Below are 27,803 nucleotides of genomic sequence, written 5' to 3' on the forward strand. Positions count from 1 at the left end.
AATCCTAAGAGTGCCTTAAACAATGGTACTTATGTCTTACACAATAACAGTTCAGAGGAGAATGGTTTCAAGATAAGCTCAGCAGCTCAACAGTGTCTGCAAGGAGCCAGGCTCCCTCTACCCACACCGCCGCCCCCCCACCTCTGCCATCCAGCTGGGTCTTAGGCTTGACCCGTCTGAGTTGCAAGATGGCTGCTGCATTTCAAGTCTTACATGAAGACACATGTCCAGCTGATGGAAAGGCACATATTCTCCAGACTATCTCTTTGTGTTAGAGATGAAAGTATCTCAGAGTCCTCCCAATAGATTTCTCCCTTCTGGTCCCATTGTCCAAGATTTGGTCACTTGCCAACTAGTCAAGTCCTGAGTGCCAGGGAGTCTGGAAAAGTGAATATCTCTAGTGAGGCTGGGCCCTGCTGGCAGGAAGAAGCGGGGGTGGGGGGAGTGGGCGGCTGTTGGATAGACAACTGACAGCGACTGTCAAAGACTAATTGCAATGAAGCAAGTAGTTAAACATTAGTCATCTCTGCTATGTGTAATAGAAGCCTACGTCATCTTACTTTTCTAACCATTTGATGTGAAAAGGGACTGATTTCCTTTGAGTTTTCTACTGCACGCCAGGAACTGTAATAGAATGTGTGTGTGTGTGTTTTAATGATCTTTATTTAATTTGGCCATGCTGCGTGGCATGCGGGATCTTAGTTCCCCAACTGGGGATGGAAGTGGACGCCCCCTGCAGTGGAAGCGTGGAGTCCTAACCACTGGACAGCCAAGAAATTCTCTTTTTTGTGGTTCTTTTTTTTAAACTCATGTAAGCTTCCACTGAGTTCTTCTGGAAGGGTGTTATTTCCCCCCATTTAATAGATGAAGATAAAGTACACAGAAGGGTTAAATAAGACACCATAGCACTCCCACCTCACAAGTGGTAAAAGCTGGTTTCTCCTACATGTATACAGCCCCAAACCCTGAGCTGCTGGGTTAAGGGCGCCCAACCATCTCATCCTGGTGTCAGAATAAAAATTGTACTGCACTATGAGAAAGAATTCTTTTATGGCCCAAAGTGCGACTTGATTGCCCTCAGGGTAGCCTAGACTTAACTCAGAGTAATTTAAAACATATATTGGGCATGGTGATTTATTTAATAATCTTTCCTGTAGCAACTGCATTCTTGCTAATTGATCTAATCTTAACTACACTGCTGAGGTATGTTTAACTTGGGATATCCTTCTAGGGATAAGAGACAAATACCTGACACCTAGCCGGTACTCACATGTAGTACTTACAAGTATATAAAAAAGACAATAAAAGCTATTTCTAATATTTGGATCAAGTTTCATATTTATCAATATTTTAGTACAAATAATGTTATCATCTGGGTCACAGCAGATGATAATTTCTGATTTACAAATATTATGTAAAAATAATCTCTTGAGTATAAACAAATAATCTTTGGTTTTCACGTCTGAATCCTTCCAAATGAACAGCAAGGATGGGCTTAGGTCATTTTTTTTTTCCTGAAGCAGGTCCCAATGTGTAAGCCTCCTGTTACCCAGGAGATGCTCCTTTCTGCCTCTGTCATTTAAGGCTTGGGAGTGACCCTTTAACCTCCTTTTATCTAAATCAGATTAGGTCACTGCAGCCCACAGTCTAGGTTATGATCATTTCCTTGATCTCCAACTAAGTAAATTGCACCATGTTCTTCCAGGAAAACCTGAACTCTAACCCAGTGGGGAGAAGAAAGGCTGCTTTTGGCCAATTAGAAATGAGACTACAGCATGTGGCATGAGGTGTTCTGGCCTCTCTCATCTGCCGCCCCTGCTTATCCAGTTCCCTACAGCACTCAGCCTGAAAGGAGTACCAGTGAGAAAATGACACATTTGGGCAATGGTCTCACTGGCTGTCCTGTGTGCCCGGTCTCTCAGGAGACTCTCTCCTGCCTGGTTAGTCTTTGTATTCTGGAAAATCTGGCTCTGTGTATGCAAGTAAGTCAGGATTCAGAGCTTAGCCCCCCCGCCCCCCAAAAAAAACTATTTAAGAAAAAAAAAAAAAGAAAGAGAAGGAAAATTAAGGGAATTAATAATTAAGGCTAAAAAGGTCACAAAAGAAACACTGTGTTAACAGGTTAGGTATTGTCCACTTTTGTTCTTGGCATTACTTGCTGCTGGTTTTAAAGGGCAGAATCATAGAGCTGCTTCCACATTTCCTTGGGGGAAGTTGAGACATAGAGACATCCAGGCTATGTATCAACTAACAAATTATATTTTTATATTAGAAAAAGAGATGGGTATTGCAGATTATATAGCAGTCTGCCACATTTTCTCTTGTGGGTCTTGGGTTCTGTGAGGTAAGATATCTCTTATTGTGCCCTCAGTTTTCTAATTATTTTAGTGAGACCTTAGTAGTACAAATGGAAGGTGATACTTGACCATTATTTTTTCATCTTTTAGATTCTCATGGTCCACTATATTTCTGGTTAGATTGAAGTAGCATGGTGAGGTTTTGTTTTGTTTGCGTAGTTGATCTAGAGCAGCGGGTTTTCAAATTTTTTGGTCATGAGACTACTTTACACTCTTAAAAATTACTAAGGGCGGGCTTCCCTGGTGGCGCAGTGGTTGAGGGTCCGCCTGCCGATGCAGGGCACACGGGTTCATGCCCCGGTCCGGGAAGATCCCACATGCCGCGGAGTGGCTGGGCCCGTGAACCATGGCCGCTGAGCCTGCGCGTCCGGAGCCTGTGCTCCGCAACGGAAGAGGCCACAGCAGTGAGAGGCCCGGGTACCGAAAAAAAAAAAAAAAATTACTAAGGGCACTAAAAAGCTTTGTTTCTGTGGGTTATATCTATTTATATTTACCATATTAAAAATTGTAGCAGACATTTACAAGAAGGTACAAGTGAGCATAGCCATTAACTTGTACCCTATGGAACTCTCCACTATACAGATGGATGGTAAAAAAAGCAAATAATGTTTTAGTAACATTACGAAAATAATATTGACCTTGCAGACCCCTTAGGGAATCTGTATCACTTTGACGTCTACTGGTCTTGAGAACATAACCTGTTTATGCTGACATTGGTAATTGTTTATATTGCAGGGGATAAGTGCTAGGACTGCAGATTGAAAAATAAAGGAATTAAGGCAGGACCACTGCCACTGAGTAGTTAGTGGTCCAAAAAGAAGCAGTTGACTGACCAATGTATAAACTTCTTTCTTATTAGATTTGAGGGGAGTTGGTTTCTGTTTCTGAATTATAAATAAATTTGTGTGTGGGAGTTAATAGAGTTAAAGAGAGATTTAACTATTGGTTTTCATCTATAGGAATTTAATAAATTCTAGTGTTCAAGATATATTGAATTAAGCATTTTATACATCTAGAAGCTTACTGCGGAAAAGTTGGATTTTTCTGCTCACTTACCATTGTTTTTGGCCGCCCAGCCCTGAATCTACCTTTTCTCACCTGGCACATCCCACTTTGCCTCCTATGGAAGTGTGAAGTGCTAGATATTTGCATTTTTAACCACCTTTGCAGCCTGGCTGCAGGCATGTGACCTAGGTTCTGCCAGTCAGGCACCTCCATATCATATTCTGAAGTAGAAACTAGTGACATGAAAAAAAATGTGGCACCTCCACAGGTGGTTTCCCAGACAGCAGCTGGTGTTGGTGATGGAAGCCGCTGGCTCCCCCGCCCATCAGTGACAGGCAGCAGACCAGTGCTGCTGTGTGATTTGGGGTCATGTTGCTGGGTATGTAGCCTCCAGGCCCAATTTCTCTGGCCTTCTTGGAGATTTGTGACTTTCCCTTATCATTCTGTGGATTCAAGAGTCGGTGCCTTTGCTTGCAACTAAGAATCCTGCTTGATACATTCTCAGATGCAGTGTCTTTCAAAGCGTTGCTTGGAAGTCTCATGTATCAAAATCACCTGCACCACATCCTAACAATGCTATTGGTGGGCTTAAAACTAGGGGATCCAGAATCCTTTTGAGTTCCAGGAGTTTGCATTTTAAACAAGTCTCAGGGTTATTTGATTTTAGAACTGCTGTTCCTATGTTTCCAACTTTTTAAATTATTTGTGCTCTGTTTAAGGATCTGAGTAACCCCTAAAAGAATTCATTCTTGGCGTTTAGGAGACCCTAATCAATGAGTAACTAGTATTTCCTTGGCCTCTTCTCTCCCCACCCAGCCTCAAATTCTCCATAAGCCTCCTTGTTCTGTCTCCTTAACTCTTTTACCATCTTTTTTTTCTGTTTTATTCTCATCAAGCAGTGGTAATTCCCCCAAAGGGATTGCCTACATTCAGTGGTCCCAGGATTAGTTTGGATTTTAAAACTACACTGTGACTGGGACTCTCTGTAGGTCCTTTCTTTCTTGGGCATTTCTGCAACCTGCAGGCCTACAGCTTGATGTAGGGATCACTGGAGAGGATGAAGGGGAAAGATCAGAACGCACTAAGTGAAGGATTTTCCAGCCATGGATTCAGGTCAGAAAATAGCACGGAAAGATTGAATAATCTACTTCTGAAGTTTTCGAGAATCACAGAATGTTGTAACTTGAAAGAGTGTAGCTTAACCCCCTCATTTCATGAATGAGGAACTGAGGAGAAAATACGTGTTCAGCGTCGCATAAGAGATTAGTGGAAGGTAAAAGCCCACATAAATTTAGAAGTGGGAAGTGATCATGCAGAGCTCGACCTAAACTAGCATACAAAGGAAGGAGACTAACATTTATTGAGTGATTATTTGAACTTGGGTACATTCACTTAACATCCCTGAGCCTCAGTTTCCTCAACTGCAAAATCAAGATTCTAGAAATAGCAGACATTGATATGATATTGACTATGTGCTGGGAACTGTTCTAAGCACTTTGTGTGCTAAATCATTTAATCCTTACCACAACGACATGACATAGGTACTATTATTTTCCCCCTTTATTCAGGTGCACAGAAAGGTTAGATATTTACCTGCAGTCACCCAGCTAGAGTATTCATTTTCTATTGCTGCACTGCAAATCACCCCAAGCTTCATGTGTTAAGACAACATACATTTATTATCTCACAGTTTGTGGGTCAGGAGTCCAGGCACAGCATAACTAGGTCCGCTGCTCGGGGTCTCACAAGGCAGCAATGGAGGCGTCAACCAGGCTAAGGATCTGATCTGAGGCTTGGAGTCCTCTTCCAAGAGCACGTCCTTCTTGGCAGAATTCATGTCCCTACTGCTGTGGAACTCAGGATGGCTGAGTCTTCCAGGTCAGCAGGAGAGGTCTCCCACTCAGGATAATCTCCCTTCTGATTAATTGAACCTCAAATGATTAGGGGCCTTAATATATCTGCAGAATCTCTTCATCTTTGCCATATGACAGAATATAATAAACATGGGAGTAATCTCCCATCACCTTTGCTATGTTCTGCTGAGATGAGAAGCCAGTTACAAGTCTTGGCCACACTCAAGGGGAGGGGATTACATAAACCTGTGGATCCCAAGGGGTGGGAATCATAGCACCATCTTAGAATTCTACCTACCACAGCCAGTAAGACTTAGTTTAAGCCCAGATGGGCTCCAGGTCTGAGTCCATGCTCTCAATCACAATGACCTTCTTTCTCCTTTTGAAGCAAGTAAATCCACTTTATAACCTTGCATAGTGTTCTAAGTAAGATAACACCCAGCAGATTCATACTGGGTACTAGGCAATAACTAATTCTCTTCACACTTCCTGTTTTAAAAGTCTACTTCAAGAAACCTTATAACCACCTGCAGTTTTGTATTTTCAGGAAGAGATTTCCAATAGTCTCAGATTATATAAGTTATTTCAATTTGTTCATAATTTTTCTGAGGCAGAAATAAGCCTGGCATTTGGGATTTGAGACTTGAGTTCTCAAGAAATAACCATAGCTCTGCTTTTTGTCTTTGAAACAGATGAAGTGATTGAGAAGAAACAATAAACACCATCATTTTGTAGACAGGACAACATGGATCAGCCGTTAACGGTGAATTCCCTGGTAGGTGGCACCAACCGATATTTTACATGTGGTCCGAAAACCCAAAAAGAAGAACAGAAACACACTGAATGTGAAATGAGTCACAATTACTTCAAGAAGTTGAGCACTTGCCGTTTTCATCCATCTACGTGGTCCTCTCCTTTGAGGAAGTGATTAATAAAACCATCTTTGCTAGAATTAAAAATAATGCTTTTTTTTCCATGAAAGTGTGAAATTTTAATTTATCTGGTTCGATTCCAGGAGTGTAGTCCTTTAGCACAACACCGGGGAGAAGAATTTCACAGATGACATTGGAGCAGGTACTTCAACTTCTTTGTGCCTCAGCTTCTTCCCAGATAAAAATTAGAGGCTTACCTTGTGTGGTAATGACCAAGGAAATAATTTTCTATTTAGTACCTAGATGCTGCTTTGGGATCTTTGTGTAAATGTGTGAATATTTGAAACTCTCATCCTTTTCATCTTTTCCCCTTACAGCCAACATAGTACACACCTTCCTGAGCTACATCTTAGAAGAAATAACGTGCTAGAGAGGAAATAACAGGGGCCTTGGGATCCCATGAGCTTATTGTGTGTCCCAGATCAGTCTCTGAATGTGAACATAGGAACGTTATATAATCTCCATGGCCCTGTTTTTGTACTTTGTGCCTTACAACTTCTGGAAACCGTAGTTTTAATGTTGCCAGCCTGTTCTTGGGGCTTGCTAACGAAAGCTGTCATTACCCTCCCCCTCCTCCTGATGACCATCCCAGACCCACTCACTACCCCTGTAGCCCTGGGAGCAGCGGTATACTGAATACCCTACACACACAAAGCTTAGCACCAGAACATAAAGAAATAGAGGGCCTGGTTCTTACTCTGAAATAGGTTAGTGTTCTCTCTCTGAGGAAAAAGTCCTTCACAGATGCTCAGTTGCTTTTGAGAGTATGTTTGAGGAGCAGAAAATTGTAGGAACTTTTCACTTTCTGACCCTATATTGTCAAGGCACTGTGGGATAATAAAGGCTGACCCATTTCTACCTCTGCAGAGGAAGGAGTCATCCTTATGGAGTGCCTTGTGTGTTTTTCTAGAACATTATGTAGGAATAATTAAAATTTTAGTGGACATGTCAATGTAAAAATGAACACTAAGGCTTTTTCCTCTGGAAAATTTATTTACATCTAAGAAGTTCATATGCAAATGAAACACTACAGATTGATGAAGAGTTTAGGCTATTTCCCAGTTTATCTCTGAAATCAATTTTAAACTTAGAAAGGGTAGCACCATTCCCGTAAAGGGAAAATAAATTTTATTTTTTTCCTTCAGATAAAAAGATAATCTAATTATAATCATGTTGCTCCCTGTCTCTCTTCCTCCTTTATTTGATACATTTATTGGTTGTCATCTGTGTTGCAGGGAATATACTACATTCCAGAGGACAGAGATGAGTGTAAAATGATTCCTTTCCCTCATGGAGTTCATAAGGAGTCAAAAATACTTGTATACAAATAATTATAATTCAGGGTAGACTGTATAGTAATAAAAAATGGACAAGTTACTTTTGTGCACACAGGAGGCTAGAAGTCTGCTTTAGAAAATGCCCTAATTTCCAAAGATTTTTTTTTTTCCATTAACTTTCTGATGTCACTGAAACATTTACCTGTGGTCAAATAACAATATTTTTGGAACACAGTCAGGATTATTTGTTTACGTGGGGTTTATGGCTGCTTTCACACCAGCGGAGCTGAGTAGCTGCCAGGGAGGCTATATGTCCCACTGAGCCTAAGAAACTTGCTATATGGCCTTTAACAGAAAAAATTTGGCTTTTTCACCTTTCAAAAGCACTGACTTTTTATTGAAGAATTGAATAATTATCCTGAATGTATATGTTCCATGTTTTTTCAGATGTGTATAGATGTTGTTTTTATTAATAAAATACAAATGTATTAATATCATAGACTTTTTTTTAGTAATTATTATTATTTTTCTCAGTCAGGGAATAATTAATGGTGTAGTTACTATTATGTTGAGCTCTGAGAGTGTCTTTATGTTAAAAAAGGGGTGGGGGAATGGCCATATGCTTGAAAAGGTTTTTCCTGGAATTATTTTTGGGGTTTTATTCACTTGGTAAAGATACAGGGAGGCCCTGAAAGCTACTTATAAAACCAGATGTGTTTTGGAATAGAATTGAATCCTGATAGTAACTTCGAATCCAAGCCATCTCTTGGAGACCCTTCAAGTATAATGACATGATCCCTACCCTGGTAGGAATCCATCTCTTGGCTTGCTTCCGTGAGGATATAAGGGTCAGTGATATTTTACCTAAAATGACCTAAAACATTTGCATACCCAGGAACTGCCACATAATTGTAGCTGAAACCTATGAGAGGTCTTAGTCCAAAAGAGTGTATGTTAACCCTGGAGATGTGTTGTCTTTTTGGTGTGTAGACCACACATTTAAGCAAAAAGACATTTTTATCGTATCATTAACTTTTATGAAAAACTTTCCTTAGGTATTGATGTCAGGTATTTAGTACAGAAAATACATGTATAATTTCAGTCATGTTCATTTCTTCTTATAACCAGAGATTCAAATTCGACTTTGCAGAAAAAGTTAGCTGCCATGCCGGACCACAGGGATGTTTCCCTCAGCCCAGAAGAGCGAGTCCGCGCCCTAAGCAAGCTGGGTTGTAATATCACCATCAATGAAGATATCACTCCGCGCTGCTATTTTAGATCTGGAGTAGAAATGGAGAGAATGGCGTCCGTGTATTTGGAAGAAGGAAACTTGGAAAATGCCTTTGTTCTTTATAATAAATTTATAACGTAAGTGTTTTATTTTGGAGGTCTTCGAAATGAGAAAACTGGGGAAAATACTTACATGGTATTTTGGTGAGATAGCTTAGATGCCAGCATGTTTTCATATTCAGACTGAATTTACAATCTCCCAAAGCATGAGATGTCCAGGTTTTTAAGTTACCAAGTAATGTACTCAAAGGCGGCCTTACACCATCTCTGAGGCTTAGGGATGAATGATCAGGGGTAGAGCGAAGCTCAGGGATGTCAGACACCTTTCAACAGGCCAGCACAGTAACCAGCACGCCCCTTCCTTCTCTTCACAAATAAAATTTCTTGTTTTGTGTCATTCTTCCTTCACAGGAATGCAAGCGTTATGAAAGCAGACATCATATTGTAGCTCCATCTACAACACCTGGAATGTGCCATTAACATTTTAAATATTTAATTTGATGGGTTGAGACTAGGGGATAAATTGACGACCCTAGGAAGGAACTGATTCCGGGACAGAGTGTAGTAGTTGGTTTCACATTGTAGTTAGTATTTTTTTAAGGCAATTATTTAGCTGTGTAAGAATTGTATGTATAAAAGAGCTTCCAAAATATTGAGTGAAAGTGGCTCCATCAAAACAGCCATGTAAAAATATCACACTTCACATTAGATAGATATTTGTTAGTAAGATATCCTAGTTTGAACTAAAAGAAATGGGATTTGGGTTTTCTATACCAATTTGCCAGCTTACTGATTGGGAGGATCTCCTGTTACCAAAAATTATTTCATCTGAGCTGAACCCCTTATTTTTGTTTTAACTGGAAATCACACATTGATTAATTGTATTAGTTTAGTTGGGGACTTAACCTGAGAACATTCGAGAAGCTGAAAAGATCAACTGTTTTAAATACTGCATCCATGATTCTACCATGGGCGAAATTAAAGGCAGTTACTATGGTGTGCAAAGTGGGCTCTGCACTTTATTCAAGCTAATTAACTTCTTGGAAATTTAGAGAATGGTTGGCAACACTCATCCTACCTGGGAAAAATCAAGTTTCTATAAAGTTAAGCAATAACCATGAAATTGGATGTTATAAACTGTCATTGATAGCACACATTTTCCATTTTAGTTTCTTAACTATAAGTTACTAATTGATAATATTTTTTTCACCTTCTGGGTTTTGCACACACACACATAAGTGTGGTAAAGGGCCACTACACTCTCTGAGTTACTGAGTAATCAGAATATTTGAATTCTCTCCTGTCATTAACGATATGACCATAGGTAATTCAGTTATCCTCTGTGAGTTCAGTTCCTCATCCACATAAATGAAAGACTTATGGGTGAAAATCTCTGAGGTCTCTTCAATTCTAAATGTCTATGACTTTATGATACTTACAAAAGCCTTAGGCAACTGACACACCTTATGTAGTTTCTTTAGGCTTTAATTTTCTTATTTGAGAGATAAGAGTTATAATACCATTCCTCTGTATCCTATAGATGAGATGATGAGTGTATGTGTGATTTGTAAACAATAGAACATCAGTAGTTATAAGGTATAACATATTAGTTGATCAAAAATAGTATTTGCTCTAAGAGCTTTTCATTCATTTAACAAATATTTATTGAACATTCATTACGAGAGGGACACCATTCTACAGGCTAAGAATACATCAATAAGGAAAAACCAAAAACGGAATTTCCTGCCCTTGTGGAAGCAATGTCTTCACTTTCCCTGGAAGCAATGTACCTGGTTTGCTGTACTGATTTCCCTTCATTTTATTGTCCCTTGTTCCTCAAAAGGTGATGAAAAATAATTAACTCTTAATTAGCACCTCCTAATGCATTAAGGATTCTGGCTGACATTTCTCTGAGTTATGAATTCTCATTTAAGAGTTTTTAATATAGACACCATGGCACTACTGATTCATCAGTGGCCCTTTGAGTCTTTCAATGGTGAGAAGGGGTTACATCCATCTTTCCAAACTCTTACATTTTCACGTGATCCTCAGTGTTGCCAGCACTACACATAAGTCAAATGATGTTCAAGTGAGATAGAGTGCTGAAGACCCGAGAAAAACCAGTGATGTGGTCTCATCAGGGAGCATCCCAAATTTAACCCTCTTAACCTCAGTGCTTAGTTTGCTGAGCTTAACTACCCTGTAATGCCAAAATCATACTTGGGCCAACCTTTGATGGAAAGGCAAATGGAAAGAATATAGGTTAAATAATGTTATTAACCATGTCCTGTTTGAAAAGGAGGCTCATTCTCAAATTAGAAGCCATCATTGAGCTTTTTCTGTCATATAATGCCAAGGATGTGTTTTCTTTTTCTGCAGTTTGTTTGTAGAAAAGCTTCCTAACCATCGAGATTACCAGCAATGTGCAGTACCCGAAAAGCAGGATATTATGAAGGTATTGTGGGATAGACTCTCCCCTGGGGGGTTCAAATGTTCCACAAGTATCCATTATTGATTCATCCCCTTCCTCTCCTCTGTCTCATCCTCTCAAGAGTTTAAGTACAAAAGATTCATTCCATTAGCTATGATGTTTCGATCTCTTCCTAGACCTTTAATCATCATTACTGTGGGATGTCTACTTGAAACGAGAAAAAAAAAAAAAAAAAGAAAAAGATCAAGAATATACTTAATCATATTAAGACGTGAAGAAGGAATTATTTTATGATTCCTCCCAGAGATTGAGAGAATGGTTGTCTATTTCCCCGTACTTATTTGAGACAGTCATTTTGACTGGTTTTGATTATTCCATACAATTCTGAACCCAAAACCTATTTGAATATCAGTGTTGATTATTAAGGCAGCCACAAAGTTCTAGTCATTTTCTTCTTATAGTACTAGCCTATGAGACAATAAAGTGTTTAGTGAGTGGTCTGAAATATTCCAAAGGAAAATGAAGGTTGTTGAAAAGTATTTGTTTACCATCAACATTTGCTGCATATATAGTTCCAAATATCTTTAGCTAAGAATATATCCTTTTAGATAACATTTTTAAATGTTTTCTATTTATTTGTCTTAAGTAGTTTGGATTGATTTTATATGACAGAAGATAAAACAATGTATACAAAGTCAATCACAGTATGAAATTTTAAATTACTCTCAAAAAATATTTTACCACATAACAGAATAAAAGCTTTCTTACCAGCTATGTCAGGCCTGGGGGTGCCTGTAAGCAGAACACAAATTTTTGTCAAATGGTCATCTACATTTAAAATTTTCTGTACACTATCTGAAGGGTCATTCATTATCAGGCCTTTGAGTAGCATTTCCCCTCAATACTCTTGTTCACGTAAACTCAGAAAATTCTGTATGGAAACCAAGGTCCTAGGCTGCCAAGGTGACTCTTTTACTCTAATTTAGGGTTATTCTTATTTTTACTTGTAGGGAAAGAATTCTCCAGAAGCATATACATTTTCTGTTTGTGCTTGAATAAATGGATGGATGGATGGATGGATGGATGGATGACAAAAGATTGGCTAGAGTTAGGAGTTTTAGTCCTAATGAGGCCATTAGCCAGTTGTATGACATTGGACAAGCCTTTCAATCTCTCTAGGCCTTTGTTTCCTCATCTCTACAAAGACGGGGCTGGTGGATGCTTGGACTGTATCAGATTTTCCCGCATTATGAATCACTGGGAAATTGTTTGAGATCCAGATCCCAATCCCTTCTCTAAACATGTTGTCTCAGTAGGTCTCGGGTTAGGCCTGGGAATCTATATTTTTATAAAAAGTGCCTCAGCTGCTTTTTACAGTCTGTTAAGCCTGGGGATCCCTACTTACGGTATTCTCTGAGGTCCCTTCTAACTATGATGCCATAAAATTTACCTACCATGGAATGTGCAGTTACAAACCCACTACCTAAAAATGAGGTACCTACTAAACAAAATGCTTATCTAACCAGTGAAGTCAATAAAGATCTTACAAAGGGGATAATCTTTTCTCTTCTCTACTGAAAAGTTATTATGTTGGAGCCCTAGAAAAGATTGATTTTTCCACGATCATCTTTGGTTACTTGTGTCTTGATTTCTAATGCACATACCAGCTGTTTTTCTTTCTCAGCTGATGATCTGAAAGCTGACTATACTGAAAATCCCACTAATCAATATGTGTATATATATTTTTTAAAAGAAACTGAAGGAGATTGCATTCCCAAGGACAGATGAATTGAAAAAGGACCTTTTAAAGAAATATAATGTAGAATACCAAGAATATTTGCAAAGTGAAGTAAGTTCAATTGGTACATTTATTGCATGACTGTTTTCTGTGCAAATATTTTTTGAATTTCATTTTAATGAGTTTTTCAAATGTCGTATGCATTCAAATTAAAAATTAAAAATACAGTGATGTAAAACCCATAAAAAATTCATGTTGATATCCTGGTTAAGCACTTGCACCAAGGATGTGGTATTTTTATTTCCTGACAACATCTAATAAAGTGAAGCATTAGAAAATAGACTTCTTACAGTGATTTCAGCAGAGCTTTTTGACCAACTCTTGCCAATGTAATCTTGAGCCAGATGGCTGCTCTTTAGCAATGAAAGGAGACAGTAAGAGAGGTAGGGAGAACAGTATATGGTTTCTGATGTGTCTAATTATGTATGCTTTGATATGTGAATTTGATTCTTAAATATTATAATCAGTATAACATCCAGATGGAATAATGGCTAACCATATGAGTGAAATGTAATCATATCACCAAGGGGTGATGGCTCCTGGATTCTTATTAAATAGAGAGTGAAAATGAAAATGATGTCTGAGACTGAAGGGCATTGAAAGAAGAAGCTGACCAGTCAGTCTATAAGATACTCCAGTTCAACACTTGAACCCTGAATGTTTACAGCATAATGATAAAGGTTGTTTTGCTTTTTTGTTTGGCTATGTGTTTATGTGCTTTGGAAATTGTCACTTTTACTGACTCTCAATTCAGTCCAATCTTGTTACCTCGGAGTGTGGTCACAGGCCTTCTCTACTTCCTTTGGTATGACTAGAAGGCAGGTTTGAGTGAGCTGTTTGCACTGAGTGACAGAAGGAATGTTGAAATGAGAAGATTTCCTCCAGTGTGGATACTGATGATTTGATTTTCAGTATAAAAGATACAAGTGATTTTGGCGGCTTGGACAGAATAGCAGGAAGGGATTTAACTTAACAGCCCAGTTAAGTTCCCTTCCCTACTCAGCAATATGCATGCTGGTCCTCTCAGGAGCTCTCTGGGAGGAGCGGCCTCAGCAGTTGTTACCTGGTCTGCCTTTGGTGACACCAGTTACTTCCTAGTCCACAGTAAGATCCCAAGTATATGACATGTAGAAATCTTTGGGGGATAGAATGGCAGGCTTTACGCCTTGGAGAGATGAACAAACACACTGATAAGCCTTTGCTACGGGCAACACTCACGTCGCCTGGGAGCCTGTTGGAATGCAGATTCTCAGGCCCCACCCCAGACCCGCTGACGGCCTGTCTGCTCTATAACAAGACCCGAGTGCATATCAAAGTGTAAGCTGATATGCTGTAAGCTTACACTGCTGTAAGCTCTGTCCCCCACCCCACCCCTGCCTTACAGTAGCTCCCAAAGTCTAGTTTTCATCAGAATTATCTGAGAAGCTTGTTAAAGATTTATTCTTTGACCTAATAATGCCTGGATATTTTTGTTAAGACTGGGGAGCTTGGGAATCTTCATTTTTAACAAAACTCCTAGTAGTTTGTTTTGATAGAGTTGATTGGACCACATTCTGAGAACCATTTGTTAGTGATTTCCCCTTCTCCATAAAGTTCCAGCAGTATGAGTTATAGAGTCAAATGCAAAAGGTTCTAGGGTGGCACTGTCCCATAGAACTTTGTATGATGATGGAAATGCTCTATTTGGCACTCTCTGATATGGGAGGCACTAGCCCGTGGTGCTTCACATGTGGCTAGTGAGAACTGAGGAGTTGAATTTCTAATTTCATTTCATTTTAATTAAACTTAAGTAGCCACATGTAGCTAGTGGCTACTATATTGGACAGTGCAGTCCAGGGTGATATAACTATTTCTGAGGTATGGTCTGATCAGTCAAGCTGTGCAGACAATCCTGACTTTGATTTACTAATATTTCAAAGCACAGGAGGGTGGAGGGAACTTGACTGTCCTGGCCCGTCTCTGGTAAAATATGAGTGGATTTAGAACTGCTCCCGTAATCAGATTAAGGAGCTTTTGCCACGATGTTATATATTTTCCTGGCAGTCTCAGGAGTGTCCCTGTGGGCATATCGCAGTATCTAGCTGTGTCTCTCCGTCTGCTAGAAGATTGAAACTGTCTAATCCCAGTTTGATGCTTTTGCCTTGGAAACTAACCTTTTCTTCTGGCAACCACATTTTTTTAGAACAAATATAAAGCTGAAATTCTCAAAAAACTGGAGCATCAGAGATTGATAGAGGCAGAAAGGAAGCGGATCGCTCAGATGCGCCAGCAGCAGCTAGAATCGAAGCAGTTCTTGTTTTTCGAAGATCAGCTCAAGAAGCAAGAATTAGCCCGGAGTCAGATGCGAAGCCAGGAAACTCCAGCACAGTCAGAGCAGATTGATGGGAGTGCTTTGTCCTGCCTTTCCACACACCAGAACAATTCCTTGCTGAATGTATTTGCAGATCAGCCTAATAAAAGTGATGCAACCAATTACGCTGGCCACTCGCCTCCCGTAAACAGGGCCTTAAAGCCAGCTGCAACTCTAAGTGCTGTTCAGAGTAAGTGAGGAAATGCACCCCACAAGACATGGAATCTCCTCTAATGGAACCATATTTCTGTGGCATCTGGGAGGGGTCTTCTCATTTTATTGTTAGTTGTGGTAGTTCCCTTACATGATGTGGTGTGAATGACAATATCACCTGACTTTTGCTATATGTAACCTCAGAATTCAGGAAACGTGATTTACCCCCTGGTAGAACAGAGACTCCATAAAAAACAGCACTGTATTTGATCGTGGTACAGAGATCTTAAGAGAGAAAAATTCTGAGCATTTTTTTTCCTTTCACGTATTTTGACCAAGAAGCCCTGAATCCTAAAGGTAAACACACTGGAGAGGAAAGAAGATGCTGGAAAACTTGTTTGTTCAGTCATTACATTTAAATATTTAGCATTTCCCTGGCCCGGGAGGATCTGTACACACGGGTGTTAACCTCCAAAGGGGTTATGTGTTTCTGCCAAAAGTTAGTGCTGCCTGGACTGCTACATCAGTGCTGGCAGCTTTCCAAAACCAAAAGGGAAAATTTCCCAGCAGACACTGTTAAGTGGAATTTATATTTCCATTTATTTTGAAAGACTTATGATAAGCAACCATTATATAAATGACTCTACTGCCAATTATTTCCAAAAACATGGTGCTTTTACCTAATGATCACCAACTTTCATAAGATGTAAGTAACACATGGCAAACACAAAAAGAGATTTATCCTACCACTTATAGAATATGAGATGTATTCTATGCAGCCTATGCACTTTGTGCCAAAAGAAAACACACACATACATGTAAATAGTTGATATAAGGCACAAAAATGTAAAAGTGCTTGCACCTTCCCACTTGTATATAAATAATTTATATGCAAGGGGTAATTTTACCTTCCTTCTAGTCAATGTTCACTTTTACAAGTTTTAAAATGAAATACAGAAAGTGGAGCACCTGATTATTTCATTTTTGAAATTTATATTTACCTGCAGTCACTTGCTAAAAACAGTTTTGAAGGATGGAATGTAAGGTTTGTTCTTTTTGTTTTTTCTCCCTTTTCTGTTTCTTAGATTTAGTGGTTGAAGGACTGAGATACGTCGTTTTATCAAGAGATCTTTGCCACAGATTTCTGCTCCTGGCAGAATCTAATACAGTAAGAGGAATAGAAACCTGTGGAATACTCTGTGGGAAACTGGTATGGTCTTTGTTTCATATCTTCCCTGCACAGGATACTTTCAGTAGAGCTGGCTTTCTTGTGATAAGCTGAGCAGAACAAAAGCATCCTAAGTTTTGTAAACATTATGAAATTAACTTAATATAGATTAATTTCATAAAACTACTGTCATTATTAATGGAATTATCCTTCTAGAAAATGGATTGTAAAATTTCAGAGATACTATAAAAGTTTATTGTAAAGAACTAACTAATCAAACTATAAGTTAAATCCTTGTTTAGAAAAAGGGTGGCTTTCAGATTTTCAGATTTCCAGAACCATCTAGTTTTCTGAATCAAATTTCCGTTGCAATTGTTAGTTTCACATATATTCCTATAATTAACTCAACCTGCTTTCATCTGTGGTAGATATAATCTTGCCACCCTTTTTCAGATACATGCAGACTAAAGCTAGGGTTTTGTTGTTTTCTTTAAGGCAGTAGTTTCAACAAACTGAAATCTTATAGCACAGGTCATATTTAAGTATGGAAGATTTTATCAGAAATAAGTGATGAAAGACAATATCAAACTAGAAGGAGATAAAAGAGAGAAGATACATTTAATTTCCTACTTCAAGAAAGAGGAGGGCCTCCCTGGTGGCGCAGTGGTTGAGAGTCCGCCTGCCGATGCAGGGGATACGGGTTCGTGCCCCGGTCTGGGAGGATCCCATATGCCGCGGAGCGGCTGGGCCCGTGAGCCATGGCTGCTGAGCCTGCGCATCCGGAGCCTGTGCTCCGCAACGGGAGAGGCCACAACAGTGAGAGGCCCGCGTACCACAAAAAAAAAAAAAAAAAAAAAAAAAGAAAGAGGAATAATGCTTCTTTGGAAGTGCCTTTGTACCCTCTGTGGGGTATCAGTTTATGTTTCTAAGTCCAGGCACATTTTCATCCCTAAACATTTACTTGGGAACTGTTATTTAACTGAATAAGATGTTTCATTCAACACACATTCTCCTACTGTATTCCAGTGTTGCATCATCACGTTTCCCCAGGGCAGAAGAAACACAGGAGACAAGCAAAGGAGAGTGACCTGCCATCTCCTCCCCACAGCCACTTTCTTTGCCCTGCAGGGGGCAGTATGCTATGGATGCTTCTTCCCCAAGACCACATGTTGTACTTAGTTTGATTCACTCATTCACTGATTCATTCTTCATTCATTCCTTCATCAGACAGGCATTCAGTCACCTACAACAGCCTCAGTCTTTGCCACATGATGCTTATAAAGAACCAGAGAGATGATTAATTATAAATGGAGCTGGGTGCTCTCAGTGGAAGTGCAGGGTATCATGGGAAGGTGTAACTGGGAAACCCTGCCTGGGAGGGTCAAGAAGGGGTTCCTTGAAAGCCGATGTTTATACTACGTACGTTTAGAATACATAAAGTTAGCCATGAAAGGAGGGGCTGGGATGGAGAGAAGTGGTGTAATCAAGGCCAAAGGAATAGGGCCCAGTTTGCAGAAGTGCCCTAAGACTAGAGACAAGATGGTGCTGTGCAAGGATGGACAGCTTCTCACCACACAAACTTCTTTTTTCTGAGGATCCCATCACTACCTTAAAACCCTCTTCCTTTCAACTCTTATCTTTTACCTAAGGGGGGCAATTTGTTTTTCTTTTCTCTTTATCTAATTGCCAATCCAAAACATTACCTTAATTATGGAAAATCCCAGTGAATTCCACGCCCCCCAACCCCCCCCATAGTAGAAGAAAGTCATAAATCTTCACACGAAATTAAATAACAATTAATAAACTAAAAACAAGACCTTCAACCTTCACAAACCTTAGAAATGTCCTTCAATAAAACCACAAAATTATTTAATTAGCATCTCCCCACCAAATAAACCTGCTGCTGTTTTTTTCTGATTTTTTCCATCGCAGGTGTAATATAACACACCATTATTTATTAGCTAAACTTCCAGGGACCAGCCCAGGATGCTAATTCCTATTTATGATACATTTTATATTGTGAAAATGGGTTTCAGGCTCCAAACAACTGACTCTCAAATTTTGGGCAGATGATCCGTGTTCAAGTATGGGGCTTTGTTTTTGAATTGTGATGGGTCGGTGTGGGAGGATGATGATGTAAGTGGTGGGCACTTTCTAGTCTTGCTAAAACATTATACTTCCTACTCAGCCTTTTTTTTTTCTGCCAGATGCTTATTATTCTCTTTGCTATTTGTTTTTCAGACGCATAATGAATTTACTATTACCCACTTAATCGTGCCAAAACAGTCTGCGGGACCAGACTATTGCGACGTGGAGAATGTAGAAGAATTATTCGGTGTTCAGGATCAACACAATCTTCTCACTCTGGGTTGGATCCATGTACGTTTCACCTTTTGGGTTTCAGTTTATTTATTTATTTTTTTTGGCGGGCTGTTTTCCTTCTGGAGGAAGTTTAGCTTAAGAAATAGTTTCTTTTTAAAATTTTCAAGTGTAATAAATGTCATCGTTTTAAAGCATTTTCTTCAATGTTAGGCTGTGTCTACATCTGTCAAATCCAGATTTGGAGAGGGCTATAGTATGCTTTTTCCTACCATCCCAAGTTGAAAGAGAGATAAACATTTGGAAATCAGCTGACTTGTTTTGATGGTTTTATGTGGTCTAATGGAGACCTAGGCAGATTTTTAACTAATATGATTAGGCAATTATTAACATTCTCTTTCCCATGGCTGTGGGTCTAAAGTAAATATTTTAAGAAAATTTCTGAAAAGGTCTCTTTTAAAAAGGTGTTTGTACATATCAAATAGGGACCTTACCCTCCACTTCACCTCCCCTACAGGCCAAGGATGTATGCGTCACTGTATAAACAGCCACGGAGTAGGGCCAAAAACATTGGGTTCCAACATCCACCAGGCCACCATAGGAGCAGGAAAGGGCTTACAAATCAAAAGACATGAGTTTAAATATCAGCTCTGCTAAGAATTCACTATAGGAATGTTGGCAAGTTATTTAAGCAATCTGAGCATCAGCTTTATCATCCATAAAATGGGGACCATAATAATGGACTTCATGTGATAGTGAGATAATGTCAGTGAATTTCTTAGCACATTTTTTCTAGGAACTCAGAATATTATAGCTGATGATATTTGGTGATGATATTGTACTTTTCCTATCCATGGTTTCATCTGTCTGGGGACATTTTTCCATTCAGTCTCACACATCTTGGCCTGGTGTAGGAACAAGTCATCTCATGGCATGAGATGCTAGTCAGGATTTCCAGGGCACATCCTAGGGACCTCCAAGGGCCTCTGAAGAGTGAGAAGGAGGCATTTTTTATTTTACTCGCTTTATAGAGAAGTATTGAGGAAGGGCAGGACACACATCCTCACCCACACCTCAACACACACACACACAATCACCAAGCTTTTGGTGTTTTGTAATTCAGGAGGGCAGAGGAGACTAGTCCTAGCTCCACCTGCAATTACTGTGTGCCTGTACAGTCCTTGGATCAGGACTCCTAGCGTCCTGTTTCCAGGTTCCCTCATTGATCCAGGAGGGCTAATGAATGCCTTCTCTCCCTCACCAATTTGTGTGAGCTGTAAGCAACATACTAGATGTGAAAGCCCTTTGAAAACTATAAACCACCTCTCAAATACAAGAAATTATTTATAATGAAGACTTTGCAAAAATTTTCTGTATGTCTGTTTGTTTTCCTTACCAGTATGTGCCTTACTGTTTGCTTAGAAATTGGGTCATTTTAAAGGCATTATTTAGTTTAATGTAGTTTTCTGTAACAAGAATGCATTTTAAAGGAAAACAAATTGTAGCAAAGCAATTGTAACATAAACTGAGAAAGAATGACAGTTAAGTTACACTTATGTTGAAAAGTCAGTGTTAGTTTATCTCATAAAACATTTCCCAGATCAGAAACAAAAGATTTTCCCTTCTGACATGTACATATAATGTATGCAATAATGAAGTTATTTAAATAATGAATTTAGCATAATTTTAGAATCCTAAGACTTTGCTTTTTTTAAATTTTACCATGTCAGATTGTTGTGGTTCAATGAAATCAGTAACATGCTGTATTTCTAAACTTCAGTGGTTGTAATGACTTTTTGTGATGGTTTTTATTGGCATAACAATAGCAACAAATTCCAGAGCTAACATTTTTTGGATATAAATTGGTCATAGGAAAGAAAGGTTGAATCAGAATCAGACGGATCCAGATTTCAATTTAGACGTCTCAGCTTAACTAGCTCTATGCCCTTCAGCATGTTATTTACTCTTCTGCTTAGCTCAGTTTCCTCATCTGGTAAAATGGGGATAATAACAGCACTCATCTCATCTTGTAAAATTAATTCATGAAAAGTGATTAGTTCAGCGCCTGGCATGTTATTCAGTTGTGATAAATGGCATCAGCTGCTGATGTTGTCATCATCGTCATTACCATCATCAGCATCATTTTTATCTCCATAGAATGGGGGCATGGGATTGGAGCACCATTCTCCCATGGGAGAGCTGTCCTTATTGGAGCTGGAGTGATTCCTCTTGGCAGAAATGAAGGACTCAGAATATCTTAAGGTGCAACACCAAGACACAAAACAGAAACAATGAAAACAAAACAAAAACAAACAACAGAATGTCTTAACAGTGTGCATTCAGTCTGGAAATAAGTTGAAGGGAGAGTGATTTGTCTGTTTGACAATCTGCTTGCTGCCTCCATAGCACTAGAGCTTCTTTGAACACTTCTTACTTTTTCATCAAGGCATAGAAGGCTCTATGTATGAATAGAAGTTTTCACTGAATCAGGTAACGGGCAGTCAGACCCTCCCACTCATGCCCTCACTAAAGACTTGGGCTTTAAAAGTTAATTTCTGTTCTTCAGTTGATCTAGGTCTTTGCAGACCAATAGTTATTTTTTCCCTGCCGGACATTTATCTTTCTATAAATAGGTATCAATGGATTTTACCTTCATTTTATTAAATAAAGTAGAAAGGGGTTTTGAAATCTTGCATTTCTTCAACAGATCATAGTTATGTGTAAAGGCATGAAGCGGTTTCTATGGGTCTATGCCCTCTAGTTAATAATGACAACATTAGACAGTCTCTTCAATAAGACGTGCTGGCAAAAGTGTAAAACAGCTACATGTAGAAGAATGAAATTAGAACACTCTGTAATGCCATACACAAAAATAAACTCAATATGGATTAAAGACCTAAATGTAAGATGGGATACTATAAAACTCTTAGAGGAAAACAAAGGCAGAACCCTCTCTGACATAAATTACAGCAAGATCTTTTTCGATCCACCACTTAAAGTAATGGAAATAAATAAATAAATAAATAAATAAATAATAAACAAATGGGACCTAATTAAACTTAAAAGCTTTTGCACAACAAAGGAAACCATAAACAAAAGGAAAGACAACCCACAGAATGGGAGAAAATATTTGCAAATGAAGCAACTGACAAGGGATTAATCTCTAAAATATACAAACAGCTCATGTAGCTCAATATCAAGAAATCAAGCAACCTAATCAAAAAATGTGCAGAAGATCTAAATAGACATTTCTCCAATGAAGACATACAGATGGCCAAAAGCACATGAAAAGATGTTTAACATCGCTAATTATTAGAGAAATTCAAATCAAAACTACAATGCAGTATCACCTCACACCAGTCAGAATGGGCATCATCAGAAAGTCTACAAACAGTAAATGCTAGAGAGGGTGTGGAGAAAGGGAGTCCTCCTGCACTATTGGTGGTAATGTAAATTGGTACAACCGCTATGGAGAACAGTATGGAGGCTCCTTAAAAAACTAAAAATAGAACTACCATATGATCTAGCAGTCCCACTCCTGGGCATATATCTGGAGAAAACCATAATTCAAAAAGATACATGCACCCCAGTGTTCATTGCAGCACTATTTACAATAGCCAGGACATGGAAGCAACCTAAATGTCCATCGACAGAGGAATAGATAAAGAAGATGTGGTTCATATATACAATGGAATATTACTCAGCCATAAAAAAAGAATGAAATAATGCCATTTACAGCAACATGGATGGACCTAGACATTATCATACTAAGTGAAGTAAGCCAGACAGAGAAAGACAAATATCATATGATATCACATACATGGAATCTAAAAGAAAATGATACAAATGAACTTATATACCAAATAGAAATAGACCCACAGACATAGAAAACAAACATGGTTACCAAAGGGGAAAGGGGGAGAGGGATAAATTTGGAGTTTGGATTAACATATACATACTACTATCTATAAAATAATCAACAAGGACCTACTGTATAGCACAGGGAACTCTCCTCAATATTCTGTAATGACCTATATAGGAAAAGAATTTGAAAAAGAATGGATATCTGTATATGTATAACCAAATCACTTTGTTGTACATCTGAAATTAACACATTGTAAATCAACTATATTCCGATATAAAATAAAAATTAAATTAAAAAGATGACAACATTACAATAAAAACAGCAATGACAACAGCAGTGATAAAAGCTAATGATTTTGATTCCTATCTCTGTGCTAGGCACTGTTTTAAGAATTTTACATGGATTGTCTCATTTAAGTTTCATAACAATCCCATGAAGAAAATGATTATTATCCTTATTTTACAATTGCTGAAATAGGCATGAGGAGGTTATGGAATCTTTGCAGTGTCATACAACTAGGGAGCGATGGAGCCAGGACCCAGCATGACGGGGATGTTGGATACATGATTTAAGTGGTCGCATCCCTTTTTCAAGGGTGGTTGGGGTTTGCTGTGAATTACAAATCATGTGGGTGCACGTGTTTGTCTCTCCTAAACACAGGTCTGTATATAGCCCCAAACCTGGGAGACAGCTCTTTTAATTTATAGTCTCCCCTTCCCTCCCGTCATGCGAGATGAGTCCTAAACATCTTCAACACCTCGGAGAGCTCTGTTCCCTCATCTATAGGGAATGGGGATCCATAAAGGGATACCAGCATAGTGTGGAATATTCAGCAAAACTTTTCCTTTTATGTCCACGGTGTTGTATATAAGTATCTCTGGGTTTCCAGTCACAGTTGTGCTCCTTGCGAGCAAGTTCCTTAAAGGAGTCTCAGGATCCTTGTACGTAAAACTGAGACACTAAGTATCTCCCAGATGAGTTGTGATGATTAAATGAAGATCTATGTAAAGGCTTTGGCAAATTTTCAGTTTTATGTTATCCCAATAAGCAGAAAGTACATAAACGCTCCCAAGAGCCTCTTCTCAAAGTCAGAGTTATTCCATAGATGCATAAAGGGAAGGATTATGTCAGCAAGACATTTTCAGAATCCTCTTGATTAATGATGGTAAAAAAGAAAAAGCAAATAACTAGAGTTTTTTCTTGGCCTGGGCTCTGACTTTGGCCAGCACTCAGCTATTGATTGTCCAATAGGATTGTCCAATAAGAGTGTCCTCTTTTCTTTTTTTTTATAGACACATCCAACCCAAACTGCGTTCTTATCCAGTGTTGATCTCCACACTCACTGTTCTTATCAGCTCATGTTGCCAGAGGCCATTGCCATTGTCTGTTCACCGAAGCATAAAGAGTAAGTGTGACTATTGAGAGGGTTCAAGTAAGGCTTTGTCTGGGTCTCCTAGGTTCAAGTGTGTCCACACACCAGGTTGTAGCACTTGGATACGTAGGCAAACCATGCCCTTGGGAAAAAGAGATTGGTGCCTGCTGGCTTCCAAAACTTGTAGGTCTGCCATCCTTTCCGTGGTAGAATTACTGGTTTTCCTTCTTTACATGACCTTGAAGTGGATAAAGCAGATGTTATTCCAGTGTGCCGTCTGAGATCTAAGTTCTGTTGTATGATTTCTGCTGTGAGAAAATTTCCAGCCTTGGGGAATTCCCTGGCGGTCCAGTGGTTAGGACTCTGAGCTTCCACTGCAGGGGGCACGGGTTCCATCCCTGGTCCGGGAACTGAGATCCCACATGCTGAATGGTGTGGCCAAAAACAAAAAAAGAAAAAAAAGAGAGAGAAGAAAATTCCCAGCCTTAGCTTAATTATCTCCAAAACCTCCCTAATTTGGAGGACAATGACTATCATGGCACGATTATGAGCAGAGGAATCAGACAAACTGATACTGGAATCCCGATTTGATACCTGACCACTGTGAGCCTCAGTCTCTTCATCCCTGATATTTATCCATCACAGATTGATGTGAAGGTGAAACTAGATGATAGTCTACATAAAGTGCTTAGCATAGTGCCTGGCACCACAGCCCGCACTCAGGAAATATTTACTGCAGCTATAAATACTATTTATTTCTCAGAAATATTGCAGGTTCAGTTCCGGATCACCACAATAAAGCAACTGACACAATAAAGTGAGTCACATGAATGTTTTGGTTCCCCAGTGCATATAAAAGTTATGTTTACATTGCAGACTATTAAGTGTGCAGTAGCATTATGTCTAAAAAAACAATGTACATACCTTAATTTAAAAATACTTTATTGCTCAGAAATGCGAATTATCATCTGAGTCTTCAGCGTGTCATAGATCACTGATCACACTTTACCATAACAAATATAATAATGGAAAAGTTTGAAATATTGTGAGAATTACCAAAATGTGACAAAGAGAGGTGAAGTGAGCAAATGCTGGAAAATGGCTCCAGTAGACTTGCTCAATGCAGAGTTGCCACAAACCTTCAATTTGTAAAAATGCAGTATCTTCGAAGGCAATAAAGTGAAGTACAATAAAATGAGATATGCTTGTATTAGAGAAATTAGAAATATCCATCAGCTGTAATTTCCTCCTAGGGGTCTCAGCTTTTCTCCCAAGGTCTCACACAGCAGTTCAGGCACTTGGCAGTAGCATTGGTCTCTTCAGTCTTCCTCTAGGCCGGTTTTAAAAACAGCACTGGTTTAAAAAAATCACTGTAAAATTTTTAGTTTGTCGTTTCTTTCTCCATTCCATTTGAAGAATATGTATGCTTGTGCCATTCAAATTAAAGCATCTGGAAAGCCCAAATGATCCTTAATTTTTGTACCTTTTTTTCACTCTGAAACTTAGCACCGGCATCTTCAGGCTCACAAATGCTGGCATGCTTGAGGTTTCCGCTTGTAAAAAGAAGGGCTTTCATCCACACACCAAGGACCCCAGGCTGTTCAGTGTGAGTAGACAACGTTGGTTATTTTTTGCACATAGTGTCTATTTTTCACCCCTTCCTTTTTTTTTTTTTGATTGAAATATAGTTGATGTAATATGTTACTTTCAGGTATACAATATAGTGACATTTTCATACCTTATGAAATGATCACCATGATAAGTCTAGTAACCATCTGTCCCCATACTAAGTTATTAAAATATTATTGACCATATTCCTTACGCTATATATTACACCCCTGTGGCTTAAAAAGATGTGATATATATATATATATATATATATATATATATACACATACATACACACACACAATGAAATATTAACCATAAAAAAATGAAATCTTGCCATTTGCAACAACGTGGATGAATCTAGAGGGTATTATGTTAAGTGAAATAAGTCAGACAGAGGAAGACAAATACCATATGATTTCACTTATATGTGGAATCTAAAAAACAAAACAAACAAAACAGTCATAAATAGAACAAATGCGTGGTTGCCAGAGGGAAGGGGGTTTGCAGGTGAAATAGGTGAAGGAGATTAAGAGGTAGAGACTTCCAGCTATAAAACACATAAGCCTCTTTTTTTTTTTAAGGAGAGAAATAGTAGCAATATAATATAGGATAAAACACTTTATTGCTTAGTTTGGAACTTTCTTATCTCATAAAATTAATCAATCTTTGTATTTTCTTCTGATTTCTTGTCATTACTATTTTACTTACAAAAGAATGACAGTATTTCTGTAGCAGAGTTGATTATACATAAAGTTTCCTTTCCATTTACGTATCTGTGTGATACTTAAACAATTAACAGTTTTCTCCAGGGTCCCAGCAAGCAAACGATTATTAAAGAAAATGATATTAAATGTGTCCTGAATTATTTCTGCTTGATATGGCCAAATTAGTTTTTCATAACAGTTCAATGAAAACTGTAATCCTATGTTTTTGATTAGCTTTGTATAGCCCCAAAGTAACATTATTTGAGTACATCCTTTTCTGTTTGCTTGGCTGTTCCCTGGCTATGACATCAGAGAAACAGTATTTTGAACTTAGAATTTATTTAAAATGAAAATTATTTGCACCTTTTGTAAACATTTTCTTGTTGTTGAAAATGAATACATATGATTGTATTTGTTCTGAGTGGAAATATTTTTAAAATTAGAAACATTTTAAATTAGGAAATTCATACTCCCTCCCTAAAGAGAATCATGTTAAACATCATGAGGTAAAGCCAATTTTTTCTTTCCTAGATATGCAAACATGTGTTGGTAAAAGACATAAAAATAATCGTACTGGATCTGAGGTGATATGTTCCGAAGATTAGCACCGTCCACGCCAGACACTTACCCATGGACCTGTGGTTGCTGGATTTTCTTAAGATGTTTCCAGAGAGGACTGACATTTTATATTTATACATTTTAGATCAGAAAGTTTGATATTTATTACTTTTGCACATTTTGAAGCTTTCTTTTTGGGTTGCTTTGTCTCAAGAGAGGTTACAATGGAGTTAAATCAATACCTATTAATGTGCCCAAATACTATGACCAGATAATAAATTGTGCCGCAAACAACAATATGTCTGGAATTTTTAAACTTTTTTTTTGATGTATAGTGGGTGTACAATATTATATAAGTTCTAAGTGTACAGTGTAGTGATTCACAATTTTTAAAAGTTGTACTGTCTGGTATTTTTAGAGGTCTCTGCATGTGTGTTCAGAGCTTTAGATGTTTTCCTATATTATTTTTATTCCTGTGAAATGTAGTTCCACATAAGAAATTCTGAGTACCAGGGGGTTTCCAAGACAGGCCATATGTTTCTGAGACTTTTCCCTGCGGTGGCTGAAGAAGGATGTGAGAAGAAACACGGCTGCAGACAGTTGAGCCCATCGTGTGTTTTCAGTGTCAGCGAATCCTGGCTCAGAGTCTGTAGTCAATCTTAGTGTAGGAGACCAGAGCCCTGAGCTTCTACTCAGGGATCAGGTGTCAGAGGGCCTGAGATAGCCGATGATTCATTAACTTGATTTAGAGGACTAAAAG

General features: G+C 38.6%; 1 protein-coding gene across 1 annotated transcript in view; it reads left to right on the forward strand.

Annotated features, from left to right (window-relative positions):
• STAMBPL1 (STAM binding protein like 1) overlaps nucleotides 1–27,073 on the forward strand; it is a gene marked incomplete at its 3' end in the record, with an annotated part of 42,355 nt that extends 15,282 nt beyond the window's left edge. The window contains exons 2-11 of the mRNA XM_079700121.1: nucleotides 5,908–5,990; nucleotides 8,575–8,792; nucleotides 11,094–11,169; nucleotides 12,899–12,994; nucleotides 15,126–15,483; nucleotides 16,532–16,656; nucleotides 18,856–18,993; nucleotides 24,091–24,203; nucleotides 25,677–25,776; nucleotides 27,017–27,073. Of these exons, the coding sequence (XP_079556247.1) occupies nucleotides 5,961–5,990; nucleotides 8,575–8,792; nucleotides 11,094–11,169; nucleotides 12,899–12,994; nucleotides 15,126–15,483; nucleotides 16,532–16,656; nucleotides 18,856–18,993; nucleotides 24,091–24,203; nucleotides 25,677–25,776; nucleotides 27,017–27,073 (1,311 nt within the window). The 5' untranslated portion in view covers nucleotides 5,908–5,960. The remainder of the gene's footprint in view (nucleotides 1–5,907; nucleotides 5,991–8,574; nucleotides 8,793–11,093; nucleotides 11,170–12,898; nucleotides 12,995–15,125; nucleotides 15,484–16,531; nucleotides 16,657–18,855; nucleotides 18,994–24,090; nucleotides 24,204–25,676; nucleotides 25,777–27,016) is intronic.
• Between the last annotated feature and the right edge of the window lie 730 nt (nucleotides 27,074–27,803).

Source organism: Hyperoodon ampullatus (assembly GCF_949752795.1).
Source record: "Hyperoodon ampullatus genome assembly, chromosome: 1".
In the NCBI taxonomy this organism is placed as follows: Eukaryota; Metazoa; Chordata; class Mammalia; order Artiodactyla; family Ziphiidae; genus Hyperoodon; species Hyperoodon ampullatus.